Source organism: Ichthyophthirius multifiliis, assembly GCF_000220395.1.
Source record: "Ichthyophthirius multifiliis unplaced genomic scaffold scaff_1120509250191, whole genome shotgun sequence".
Classification (NCBI taxonomy): Eukaryota; Ciliophora; class Oligohymenophorea; order Hymenostomatida; genus Ichthyophthirius; species Ichthyophthirius multifiliis.
The window spans coordinates 14,846-28,329 of NW_004086990.1; the positions used below are offsets into that span (position 1 = coordinate 14,846).

The 13,484-nt window shown below is 14.4% G+C and overlaps 3 protein-coding genes across 3 annotated transcripts, besides 16 other annotated features; 1 reads left to right on the forward strand and 2 right to left on the reverse strand. All coding sequences in view use genetic code 6, as the record gives it.

Moving 5' to 3' along the window:
* Positions 1–358: 358 nt before the first annotated feature.
* Positions 359–421: a microsatellite.
* A 390-nt stretch (positions 422–811) lies between these two features.
* Positions 812–874: a microsatellite.
* Positions 820–858: a microsatellite.
* Positions 823–857: a microsatellite.
* Positions 875–1,128: 254 nt separating the features above from the next.
* Positions 1,129–1,171: a microsatellite.
* Positions 1,172–1,304: 133 nt separating this feature from the next.
* On the reverse strand, positions 1,305–1,697 carry IMG5_055000 (hypothetical protein; the record flags this gene model as incomplete). The annotated part of the gene is made up of 1 exon (XM_004037296.1): positions 1,305–1,697. The coding sequence occupies one exon, from the start codon at positions 1,695–1,697 to the stop codon at positions 1,305–1,307; it is 393 nt and encodes a 130-aa protein (XP_004037344.1).
* A 550-nt stretch (positions 1,698–2,247) lies between these two features.
* Positions 2,248–2,314: a microsatellite.
* Positions 2,315–2,895: 581 nt separating this feature from the next.
* Positions 2,896–3,008: a microsatellite.
* Positions 2,897–2,983: a microsatellite.
* A 1,093-nt stretch (positions 3,009–4,101) lies between the features above and the next one.
* Positions 4,102–4,399: a microsatellite.
* Positions 4,400–6,208: 1,809 nt separating this feature from the next.
* Positions 6,209–6,308: a microsatellite.
* Positions 6,309–6,496: 188 nt separating this feature from the next.
* IMG5_055010 (hypothetical protein) lies at positions 6,497–7,276 on the reverse strand (the record flags this gene model as incomplete). The annotated part of the gene is made up of 4 exons (XM_004037297.1): positions 6,497–6,787; positions 6,830–6,973; positions 7,024–7,144; positions 7,224–7,276. 4 exons carry the CDS (start codon positions 7,274–7,276, stop codon positions 6,497–6,499), a joined length of 609 nt encoding a protein of 202 aa, XP_004037345.1.
* Positions 7,277–7,422: 146 nt separating this feature from the next.
* Positions 7,423–7,505: a microsatellite.
* Positions 7,438–7,505: a microsatellite.
* A 2,059-nt stretch (positions 7,506–9,564) lies between these two features.
* Positions 9,565–9,601: a microsatellite.
* A 376-nt stretch (positions 9,602–9,977) lies between these two features.
* Positions 9,978–10,026: a microsatellite.
* A 409-nt stretch (positions 10,027–10,435) lies between these two features.
* IMG5_055020 (KTI12 chromatin associated, putative) lies at positions 10,436–11,978 on the forward strand (the record flags this gene model as incomplete). Its single annotated transcript, XM_004037298.1, has 6 exons — positions 10,436–10,438; positions 10,884–11,034; positions 11,109–11,213; positions 11,260–11,389; positions 11,437–11,480; positions 11,522–11,978. The coding sequence occupies 6 exons, from the start codon at positions 10,436–10,438 to the stop codon at positions 11,716–11,718; spliced, it is 630 nt and encodes a 209-aa protein (XP_004037346.1). The 3' UTR covers positions 11,719–11,978.
* Positions 11,965–12,005: a microsatellite.
* A 1,083-nt stretch (positions 12,006–13,088) lies between these two features.
* Positions 13,089–13,148: a microsatellite.
* Positions 13,149–13,484: the final 336 nt, after the last annotated feature.

A 13,484-nucleotide genomic window follows, 5' to 3' on the forward strand; every position in this document is an offset into this window, starting at 1 on the left:
TTGATATTATAGAAACTATTAAACTTTTCTTGTTTGAAATGACTGATTAATACTTCACTTATGTAATGAGAATTTCACTTATTTTATATATTTATTCTATCATTTCTTTAATTGCTATTTTCTATTTTGGTTGGCTTAGTTATTTTAATAATCTTATTAAATAATTAAATTAAAGCAGATCCCTTCTTACCATTCTTAATATTAATTATGCGATGGACAACCCTTATATTATAAGTTATATTGAAAATAATGCAAGATTATGATTATTTTGTATATTCTCATTATATATTTTTAACACTTAGAAATTAAAAACACTTTTTGAAATGATTTAAGGTGATTTTAATATTTAGGTTAAAAATATTAAAATACTAACTAATCATATAAATATTTTTATTAAAAACTAATTAAATAAAATAAATATAATAAAAAAAACAAAATTATTATATATCATATTAATAAAAAAATATTTAATAAATAAAAAATATATACAGAAGATAAAAAAAATATATTAATTTTTATTAAAATTTGTAATTTATGCCTTTAAAATAAAATTAAAAATTGTATGTTATGCAATTTTTAAAAATAGATATAATAAAATGATTATTAAAATTTGAGAAAGAGGCTATAATGTTAAAAAAGTAAGATTCTATAGAAAGATTATTTAAATAAACATTAAAAATTTTTATAATAAATAATAAAATATATAAAAAGAAGCATATATTAATAATAGAGTAAAAATGTAAAGTTAAAAAAATAATTAGTATTATTTAATTAAAAATGTATAATCAAAAATCTTTAATATAAATAAATCATTATCATAAAAAATATAAAAAAATAAATAAAAAAAAATAAAAAAATTATATAATAAATTAAATATACCAAAAAAAATATATATTATTCAAACAAAAAAATATTTATTATGCTAAATATTAAAGTAAACTAAACTATTCTAAAATTAAGTAAAAAATTAAAAGCAAATTAAATGAATAAAATATATAATTTAAGACATAAATAAATATAATAAATATATATATATTTTATTTTGAAATATATAAAAAAATTAAAAATGTAAATAATTAAATTTATATATTTAAAAATATATATATATATACATATCTTATAAGAAAAATATTAAAAATATATATTAAACAAATATATTTTAAAAAATATAAAATAATTATCTCAAACATAAAATAAAAGGGCCATTTTTTTAAAAAAAATATGGAATTATTCTAAAGGGGTTAAGATATTTAAAAAAATACATATTAAGGTTACTAAATATTATTATAAAATATTATTTTGTATCATTACATTTTTTACATTAATTTTTTTTATCTTTCTTAAACAATATCTTCGTCTTCTAAAATTTCATGTCCATAAGTAGTTTTAAATTTCTATTTCCAAACCTTAGAAACTCCTTCCAAGTCTTCAGGTTCTACAATTCCAACTAAAGTTTTATATGGATTTTGAGGTATAAAGCTAGTTTTAGGTTTAAGTTCTTCCATTATTTAATTAACAAAATAATCGTGTCTGTAATCTTCAAATATTTCTTTTTTAATTTTTTCTTATAAACTATTAAAATCATTTTCTTAAAATTTAACATTAGTTTATTCATCATAATATTCTTTTAATTAATTAGGAATTCCATCACTTTTTTCTTAATTTAATTTTGCTAACTTTATTCTAGCTTCATACATTCTTTTTAATTCATTTAAAGGTTTTTCACAAAACAAAATTTTACATTTATTATATTTACAATAATTTATTAAGTATAATTTTTCCAAATGTTTCAAGTTTATTTCTTTTAAATCTTTTAATTCTTCACTTCTTATAGACAATAAAAATTCTATTTTATTCATTATTTCAGTATATTAAGGATGATAAATAATAGGTAAATATTTACTTTCATATTCTTCTTAACTTAATTATAAAGCTACAAGTTGAGGTTTTTATATTTATAAAATATCGTATAAATTAAAAAAACTATTTAATTATTCTTATTAGAAACCTTATAAATAAAAGAATGTCATCGTAGAATATAGAATACGCATATTTTCATCTTCTAATAATTTCTATCTTTTTATTTTTACTTCCTCTTTATTCAACTTATATTTAGATGGCGCGAAAATCGCATATACACTTGCTAACCCTACAGTTGCTAATGAGCCTAAAATTAAAGATTTTTCAAATAAACTCATTTAATAAACAATTATTTTTAATATTATTTTAACTTTTTTTAAGAGTTTTTATTTATATGTATATTAAAAATAATATATTAATAGATATTAATAAATAAATTTATAGTTATCTAAAATTAAAAACTATTGAGATATATTTGATTTTGATTTTTTTCTATTAATAATATAAATTTATATACGAAATTCAAAATTGTTTATAAAAAATAAAAATAGAAATTATTATTATATTTTTATTAATAAAGTCATACTATAGCATTTTATTCATTTTCTATTTACTTACAATTTGAATTTAAAAATTATTATCTATTTGAATTTTTATCTTTGAATTCTTAATTATCTTAATTGTTTTATACTACAAATTATAAATTATTATATACTTGTTATTAAAAAGTGTTTCCTAAAACACACTTGTTACTACTAGGTTAAGTAATTTTTGATTAATTAAACATGTTTTTATTTTAATTTTAAAATTCGTTTCCTAATACACTCACTTAATTTATTATAGATTTAGTTTATGTAGAAGATAATAAACTGCTTTGATTAAATAGATTTTATGGTTAATTATTGTTATCTAATGTTTTTTAATCATTATTATTTTAAATTATATTTTATACATTATTAGAAATTATATTTTTCTATGAAATTGAAAATAAGTTTGAATTAGTACTATTGATAAATAAATTACTATTAACATGATTTTATTGATTATTATTATTATTATTATTATTATTATTATTATTATTATTATTATTATTATTATTTATATTATTATTTATATTATTATTTAAATTATTATTTATATTAATATTTGCTTTTATTTCTTTACTCTCTTTTTAAATTTTTTAGCTTTATTGATTTTATTTATTTATATATGTTTCATTTTATTCTTATTTTTCCTTATTATTTTCCATATTCATGTCTTCATATAAATCTAAAAAATCGCTATCATCTTATATTTTTTTTTTTTATGCTTCTTGATTTTAATTATTTTAATTTTATATATTTTTTTCTGTTTTATTTTAATCTTTTCTTTCATTCTAAATTTAAATTAATTACAATATGTAATCTTCAGTATTTATATCAAAGTCATTTATATCTTCAAGACATTTAACATATTCAATCTCTTTTTTCTATCTTTAGTTTTCTAAATATTAATCTATATTTGGTGGATTTTCATTTTGAAATAGTTTTTCTTCTTCTATTTAAAATTAATAGTATATTTTTTAACAAACTTAATCATTATTGCTTCCAAAAAAAAGAATTTCCCTTAAAATATCATTTTCAATTTATACTTATTTTGCAAATGACTATAAAATATAATCAAAAAAATATTAAATTAATTTTTATACTTAGTTTTTAATTATTGATTCATTATCATCAATATATTATTTTTCAATGACTTTTATTAAATTTAAGAATTTCTTTTTCAAATTATTATTAGTATTTTTTAAATTATTATTTTCATTCTTTTTTTTTATATAAATCAAAAAATAAATATAAAATATTTATTTACTTTTTCTTTTAAAATATTAGCTTTATAAAATAAAATTAAATCTTTTTATTTTTGGTTATTTTGTTCAAAGTTCATTTTTTTTATTTTTTTATAACTTGATCAAAAGCTATTTTATAATCTATTAATTCATCTTGAACTTGCTTTATTTGATTTTATAATTTTTTTATTTGATTTTAGCTTTATATTAATTTTTAATTTAAACTTTTTATTTATGAACCCTAATCTTTTTAATTTAATTTTATTGCAGCTATATTTAAAATAAAAAATTAATATTTTTATTTATGTTTATTTTTTATACATTTTTATGGTGTTTTATTAATCATACTAGTTTAATTTAAGTCTTAAATTGGATTGCTTTAATTTAAATTAAAAAAATTCTATTCATAATACTATTATTACTATTATTATTATTGTTATTTTTATTATTATTACTATTGTTATTGTTATTATTACTATTGTTATATTTATTGTTATTACTATTGTTATATTTATTGTTATTATTATTGCTATATTTATATTTATTATTATTGCTATATTTATTATTATTGTTATTACTATTATTATTATTGTTATTATTATTACTATTGCTATTATTATTACTGTTGCTATTGCTATTATTATTGCTATTGTTATTGCTATTATTATTGTTATTATTATTGTTTTTATTATTACTATAGTTATTATTATTGTTTATAAATTTATTATTAAACTGATTGTTACTATGATAATTAATATTTTTAAAAATTAATATTTCTTGCACTTTTATCATTATTATATTTTTAATTATTAACTTTTAACATAGAAGACTCTCTATTAGTATAATAATTATCATATTTATTTTTTACAAACAAAGAAAGATTTTATTACTAGTAATTGTTTAATTATTGAATATATTTATGCTATTTTTCTTAATTTAATAAATTTCTTTATTTTTAAATATAATAACTGGAATTATCTTATTTAATTATAGGAGATTTGTTTCTATTTTTAATTGCATTGCTTACTTGTAAATAATTTTCATTTTAATCTTTATTTTTTTTTAATTATAAAAATATTAAAATAAAAAATACTAAAGTTCATGTTTGGAGTTTAAAAAAATAATTAGTTTTTTTGCTAATTTGCTTAATTATTTTATTTAAAATATTGTTTTAAATTATTTTTATTTTCCTATTCTTCTATCTAAAAGACTTATAAATTTACATCTTCTTCATCATCATCATACTGTAGAATTTCTTAATCTTCAAATGTATTTTATTCAGGTAAATATTCTTCATTTAATTAATGGTTTTAATCATTTAAATAAATTTTATTTTCATAAATTAAAGATTTACTATTTTTAATGTTATTATTATTTTATTTAAGATTGCATTTTTATAATTAGCTTTAATTTTATTAAATATAAACATTTGCTTTTTATTAATTTAAAGGCGATAATGAATGGGAATCTCTTTAAAATTATTAATGATAAATAGTATTTCTTGATTATTTACTTGTTTAATTCATGTTATTCTCATCGTTTTCATTTTAACAATTATAAAGGTGATAAATTTTATCTTATTTAATATTGTTTTTATGTTAACTTAATATATTTTAATCAATATTATCTATATATCTTTTTTAATTATATTTTGAATTTTCTAGTTCTTCCTTTTACAATTTTATTATCAAAAATATTTTTTTAAAAAGCAAGTATAATAATATTAAATATTTACCTATAATTTTTTTGATTATTTTTGTATGTTTTTAACTAAATTTTAAACATCTTTCTCTTCCATTTTTTTTTTTTTGAATTTAAATTTATTTTTAAAGTAGATTTTATTATTATGATTTTTTTATATTAATATTTTTAAAAATAGTACATTGAAAAAAAAATTAACAATATATAATATAAATATGCATTAACTTATTTTAATTTATTCTTACTTATATGTATTTAAAATAACTTTAAATAAACAGTATAAATATATAAGTAATATTCAAAATTATAATAGAATATAATATATTTTATATGTACTAATCCTCATTAATAGTAGTAATATTTCTTCTTACATTTTCAAATTTTTCATTGTTTCTTAAGTTCTTAATATAGATTTACTATGAAATCAAACTTCATAACCAATGTTTAGGGATACTATTTTAAGCTAAATATACTTTAATTATAATCACTTTGAAAATAGACTTAGTTGATGAGAATTCAATAATTTAATTAAAATCAGCAACCAAAATATCAATTTTCTATATTTTTATACTCTTTTTTATTTTATTTTTGATATTCAAATAATTTTTTTAACTATAAAACTTTATTTTATAATTTCAAATAAACAATTTTTTAGTAAAGAAATTTCAGTTAATATTCTATTTAAAAAATTGATTTTTTTGTACAAAATAAATAAATAATGTACATTTAAAAAACATAATAAAAAGTCAAAAAAAATTAGATACAGTTTCTAATTTTGGATGTTTTAATTATTTAATTTTTCTTTCAATATCAATATCAATATAAATATTATAATATTAAATATATAAAGATATATATATATATATATATATATATATATATATATATATATATATATATATATATATATTTATATATAATCTATTTATATTTATAAAAATAATAATTTAAAAATGTTTGTTATTGTTTATTGAAATAAACATAATTATTAAATAATATAATAATAAAAACTATAGTTTTAATTTTTAATAAAAATATATAATCAAATAATCATTAAATATTATTTTAATTATAATAAATAATATTTAAATTAATTAGGCAATTGAATCATTATTTTAATGCAAATTATTATTTCATTTCCATTTCTTTTTGTCTTTATTCCAAAAATATTAATTCTTTTTCCTAACCTTTTTCTTATCTAGCTTTTTATGTAGCTTATAAATTTTATTATCTTAGCAACTCATTCTACTTTATTTTTTCAGGGTCATTTTCATATTAAGCAATTTTTTTAGGTAAATCTTTTAAAACTTTAGTTAATTCTCCTTTTAACTTTTTCAAAAGGATTTTTTTAGTCATTTCACCGCATTTATTTTTAGAATTTAAAGTAATATGATCAACCTTTATTATTTTTTAAAAAAATTAGCAAAAATATGTAATTACCTCAAAGTCATCATCATCTGGATTTATTCCATGTACTTTATAATATCCTTCACATTCTTCTTCTTAATTTTATCCAATGAATTCAACTTCAATATTAAAATCATAACATAAAATTTATTTTCCTTTTCTAACATTAATTTCAGCCTTTATTATTTTATAAGTTTTTAAGTATTATTTAAATGAATATTTTTTACATCTCCTGTTATAGATTTTATTTTAGAATGTTTTATTTATATTCCATCTTATTCTAAGTTTAAGGACAAGAAAATTTCTTCTAATATTTTATTAGCTTATGATGTATAGTTTTTTTATTCCCTTTTATTTAATTTTTATTATTTTATTTTTAAAAGATTAATATATTGATTAAATTCTTTCATTTGTATAATAATGTTACCAATGCCAAGAATTTACATTCCAAACAGAACCGGCTGCTTATTATTTTTCCATTTTTTATTTTAATAAAGGTTTTTATTAATAATTTTATATTTATTTTATAATATAATATAATAATAACTTTAATATATATGTAATATTTAATATCTTAAGAAAATTATAATATTTATATTTTGTATTTTTTCTAAATTTCTTAAATTCATATTAAAAATTTTAAAATTAAAATAACATATAAAAAATAATAATATTAAAATTCAAATCAAAAAAAAAAAAATTAAAATAATTTTTTTTATAAAATAGTCTATATATATATATATATATATATTTAATAAAAACAAAATTATTAAACTTATTTTATTATTTGAAAAGAAAGTCTTATAATTTAATATTTATTATAGATGTTAAAAAAAATATGAATATGATTTAATATTTTAAATTATTTAATGAATAATTGTTATCAAAATGCTAGTATATGTATTCATACACTATAATTATATTTTTTAGTTTATTTAATACTGATTTAGAAATCTTTGCAAAATAATAAATTAATGATAATTACTTTTTTATTATTTAATTTATAAATTTATTAAAAATAAAAATTAAATCAAAAAAATTTTAATATGAATGCATAATGATAATTTTAATTAAATTTATAATATATGATATATATTTAAATTAATTATATAGTATATTTTTCTTTAATAATTTTAATAAAATTATATATTTTTTTTAAGTAAATATTATTTTAATTAATTAAACTAATTAAATTTTCATTATTTGTAAGTTTATATATTTACAATTTTATTTTTTATTATCAATTTCTATATTTGTGAAAAATTTCCAAAATATAAGTATTCAATAATTACGTTTTAAAAAAAATACAATTTTTTTTTTTTTAATTCAGAGATGCAACAATTCTTTATTAGTTTAATTTAAACAAATTTAAATATATCATTATAAATTGAATACAATTTTATATTTAAATCTAATTTTATCCAGAAAAATTAGGAATTATATTTGTTCTTAAATTTTTTTCTTCAAAATTCATTTGTTTTTTTTAAGTCTAATTATTTTAGTTAATAATATAAAATCTATTTATTTTTAACTATTGAAAAACATAAAATATTTCTTATAGTTATTTTCATGAGTTGTTTACAGGAAAATGCGATAGTTATTTGAGATGTGAAAGTTATTTACAAAATAAAAAGTTATTAGTAAAAAAAAAAAAATATTTTTTTATCACAATGGTTAAAAGTTTATATATGTCAATTATATATTTAACATTTTAAAAAAATATAAATTTTATAATTTTTTTTTTTTAAAAATAATTATTTAAGTATATTTCAAATGAAGGAAAAAATTATAAAAAATAAAATATGATATTAAAACTATTTGTAAATATATAAAGTTATTTTTTTATATATTTAAAAAAAAAAAATTATATACAAATAAAGTTTAAAATTATTTTTTTTAATTTTATGTTTAAATAGATTTTTAATATAAATAGTAACTTAAAAATAGCATTAGCATGCAAATTAAAATTTCATTAATATTAATGAAACAAAAAAATTAAAATTAAATTTATAAACATTTTTTAAAATAATATTTTAAATAAATTATTAACAATTAAATATTCTATTATTTTTAAAGCACATTTATTCGTTTTTGTAAAATAAATTATTGATGATATTTTAAAAAAAGCTTATATGTTTCATAAATTTATATAAAATAGATTGATTGCAAAAATAATTAATTTAATAAATAATAAAAAATAAACTTACATAAGCGATTATTTTAACTTAGAAAATGTAATATATTTGAATTTTAACATCATTAAAATAAAAAATCTTAAATTTATACTTTTATTAAATAAAAAATCAAATTTAATAAATTTTTATTTATATATAAATGATTAAATACTAATTATACTAATTATAACATCAAGCCAATACTTAAACCCAATCTTTCAAGTTTTTTAAAAACCTTTATTTTTTATCGTAGATGAAAACTTTTAAGGAAGAAATAGGAATCAATATTAGTTAATTGTTATAGTTAAATTGTTAGGCTTTTGGCTAAGATTTCGGTTTATGGTGTGCTCGAATTTAATTTTTGAATTTAGGTCAAATTTTTATTTAGTTTAATATTTTGGTTAATTGTATTTATTACTTGCGTTTCGATATCGGTTTTTATCTAATTTAGTTCCTGGATTAGCATAATGAATGTTATTTATAACATCAAATTTTTGTTAACAGCACAAAAATAAAATTCAGTTTTCTTTAAAAACAACTTGTTAAGTTTTTTTTTAATATTATTATTTTTATTTATTTTCATAAATATTTTTTTTTTATTAAATTTTTTATTAATTATTTTATTTAATTAATCGAATTATAAAGAAAATTATAGTTTGAACTATTTTAATAAAATAAACTTATTTAACATTTAACTATATTATATATCTTTTTTAATTAATAATATTATAAATGTGTTTTGGCTAATTCTTAGAATAATTTTTATATTAATTTATTATTAATAAAAGTAATCAAAATTATAATGATTTTATTTTAAAATAATTAGATATTTTTATTTATTATTAGGGAAATCGAAATATGATAAATTAAAAGAAAATATGAATGTAGTTCTTGGGTTTAATATTTTGTATAAATTTAATACAGCCTTATTTGGTATTTTTTTTATTTATTTAGATACTTTTTAGGATTTAGAAAGGATTAATGAAATCATATTTTAACTTTAATGGATTTGATATTATTATTATTTATATATTTATATATTTGATATTTTAATATAGAATCTTTTTACCCCAAATAAGGGTCAAAATCTTCACTATTGTTTAAGATTATTATATTATTTAGATTTTTAGGTTACTTTATTACCAAATTCTTTATTCAATTTAATTTTTTTTATATTTCTTTATTTATTACTATTTAAATTTATTCGAATATCTTTGCATAGATAATCAATTGATATTTTTATATACGTAAAGAGAATTCTTTCTATTATATGAAAATTTGCATCTGATTATTTCAATAGGTTTATTTTAGAGAGGCTGATAAGTCGTTTCTTATAGTTGCTTTATTTGTTTGCTTAATTTTTATATTTTATTTCAGATATTTTTATGAGTTATTTCTCATGTTTGAATGTGCAGGTCTAGGAATAACAAAAATAGAAAAAAAGAGATGTTTTATAAATAAAGATATGGTTAATAAAAAAAATACAATAATATAAATATTTATTAAATGAATAATTTTTATTGGTAATTTATTTTGTTTTTCATTCTAATTTTTTCAATAAAATGCAAAATTATAAAGATATTAAATTTTGCCAATTTTCTTATAAAATTATGTATATTAAAATAAGAAATATTTTAGTAAGGACAAAAAATAAATATTTAATACTAAAAGTAGTCAATATATATTTGTTTTAAATTGAATTTATATGATTATATTATATAATATTGTATTTAATTAAAATTTTGTTGTATTTTTTTTATAATTATAATAAATTAAATATTAGTAATAATTTTTGATTAATTAAAATCTTTGATAATGATTAATTTTTATAATATTTATCTTTATATATATAATATATTATATAATTTTATACTTCAAAAATAATTTTATTATATATTTATTCCTAAATAAAGATGCCTCTAATATTAATATGTGGTATCCCTGGATCAGGAAAAACGACAAGAGCAAAAAAAATAAAAGAATTTTTAGAAGTAGAGCATAATTGCAAGGTTATTCATATAAATGAAGAAAATTTGGAATTGAATAAATAAGAAGCATATAAGGGTAATCATCATTTGAATTATTTAATTATATTTTTATATTTATATAAATTATATAAAAAAAAAAAAACTAAAAAGACTTTTAAGCTGAAAAGTTTACAAGAGGATACTTAAAATCAAATGTAGAAAAAAACTTAACGAATCAAGCAGTTATTATATTAGATTCACTTAATTATATTAAAGGTTTTTATTTAAATCTTTTAGAAAAATGTATTTTTTAATTTTATAGGTTATAGATATGAAATGTTTTGTTTAGCAAGATCTAATAAAACATAACATTGTGTAATATATTGTGAGGCAGATATTAAAATAGCAAGAGAATATAATTAATAAAATTAGAATAATTTTACTGAAGACATGTATATTATTTTTTATTTCGATTAGTAAATTAAGTATTTTAAAATAGGCTTGTTGACTATAGTAGTAGAATGGAAATTCCAAATTAAAAAAGTAATAACATTTTATTTCTTATTAATAGCAAAAATAAATAGATAGATGGGATTCGCCATTATTTCATTTGAGAATAAATGAATAAACACCTTGCTAAGAAATCGCAAATGTTTTACTTTTTTAAACTAAAAAGTCAAAAGATCCTGTTTCTACAGCACCAGTAATAAAAATAATTTAAAAAAAAAAAAAAATTATATAAGGAAATATAGTACGATGCTAATTTTTTATAAGAGATTGATAAAACAGTACAATAAATTATAGAAGAATTTATGTAAAAATAATAAGAAAATATATAATCAAATGTAATTACGTTTTCAAATTGTGCTGAAAAATTAATTGTAAATAATTAAATTTCACTAATCGAGCTTAAAAAAATCAAACAGGAGTATTTAAAAATATGTAAACATACTCCACCTAAAAAAATTGAAGATATTGGCGTATTTTTTGTTATTTATTTATAGAAATTTATAGATAGATAGAAATGATTTTTTTATAAATATGTTTTATTTTTAAATTTGTATTTATAATATGAATAACAATGGATATATCTTATTTTTATTAATTTATTATTATATTTATTTAATTTTATATAACAAAGTATATAAAATGTTAATATTAATATGAATAGTTATTTTATATACTATTAATTTTAACATATTAAAATCAACTTTTCTTCTTCTCCTATTAATAAAAAGTCTATTCTAAAAATGCTAATATGAGTATTTTCTAAAATTATATAAATAAATAAATTATCATATTCTTTTAAAAAAAATTAATAATTATAAAATAATAAAAATTTTGATAAATATCTTTACTTTTTATTTATTATTATAATTGTATTTTTATATAGTTTTATCCCATTTTTTTAATATATCAACATAAATATATTTTTATTTTTTTCTTATAAATTAATATAATCTTAATTAGTGGTGTATTGATACTTATATTGCAGATGCTGATATTTTATCGGATTATACGTCTATATATTTAATTTTACATATTGTTTTTCTTAATTTTTTTAAAAAAATTAGTTCAATTTTAAAAATTGAGGGCAATATCCTATTTTTCTCTCCGTTTTTTTTGTTTGATTAATTTTTTTTAAAAAAATTGTAATAATATGAATAAGTAATTTTTAAAAATAGATATATCAGAAGTTTTTCGATATTTACTGATACTATCTTTTTATATATATTTTTTTAGCTTTCATTATAAAATTGGAGATAATAATAATAAATCAAATTTACATTTTTTGATTATTTTTAAAAATTATAAATAAAAAACTTAAGTTTTTTATTTCTCTTATTGATTTTTTACTATATGTTTGTATATTTTATTTTATGATTAATTTTTTGTTTATTTATAAAATATTTGATTATAAAATAAAATTAATTTTGAAAAAAATAGTAGTAAATTAAATTTAATTTTTTTATATAAAAGTTAACAATTTTTTCATTTTTAATTAATTTCAAATTTAATAATAGAAACTATTAATTTATTGCATTCAAATATAATAATATGCTCTCTTGAAAGAAAGATTAATTAAAATCTAATTTTATGATATATATTCAATTTAAAAATCTTTTAAAATCTGTTAGTAAAATTATATTCTATATAAATATATATATATATATATATATATATATATATATATATATATATATATATATAAATTTTATTAATTCTTTCTATTATTTGAAATACCAGTATGATGCATTTTTATAGCTAAATGCTTATTATTATTTAAAGAAATTATATGTTCTTATTGTTTTTATATATATTATTAAGATGTCTAAATTTAAATTGCATTATTAATTTTAGTATTTTAATCCAACATAATTTGTTAATATTATTACATTTAGAACATAAATTATTATTACGTATTGATAATATAAGGTTAATATCAGATCACTGATAAAAAATGAGGTTTAATTTTTTTATTTTATTTCATTCTATTTTTATTTAATATAATTTAAAATATTTATGTTTAGTTTTAATTTTTTGTTT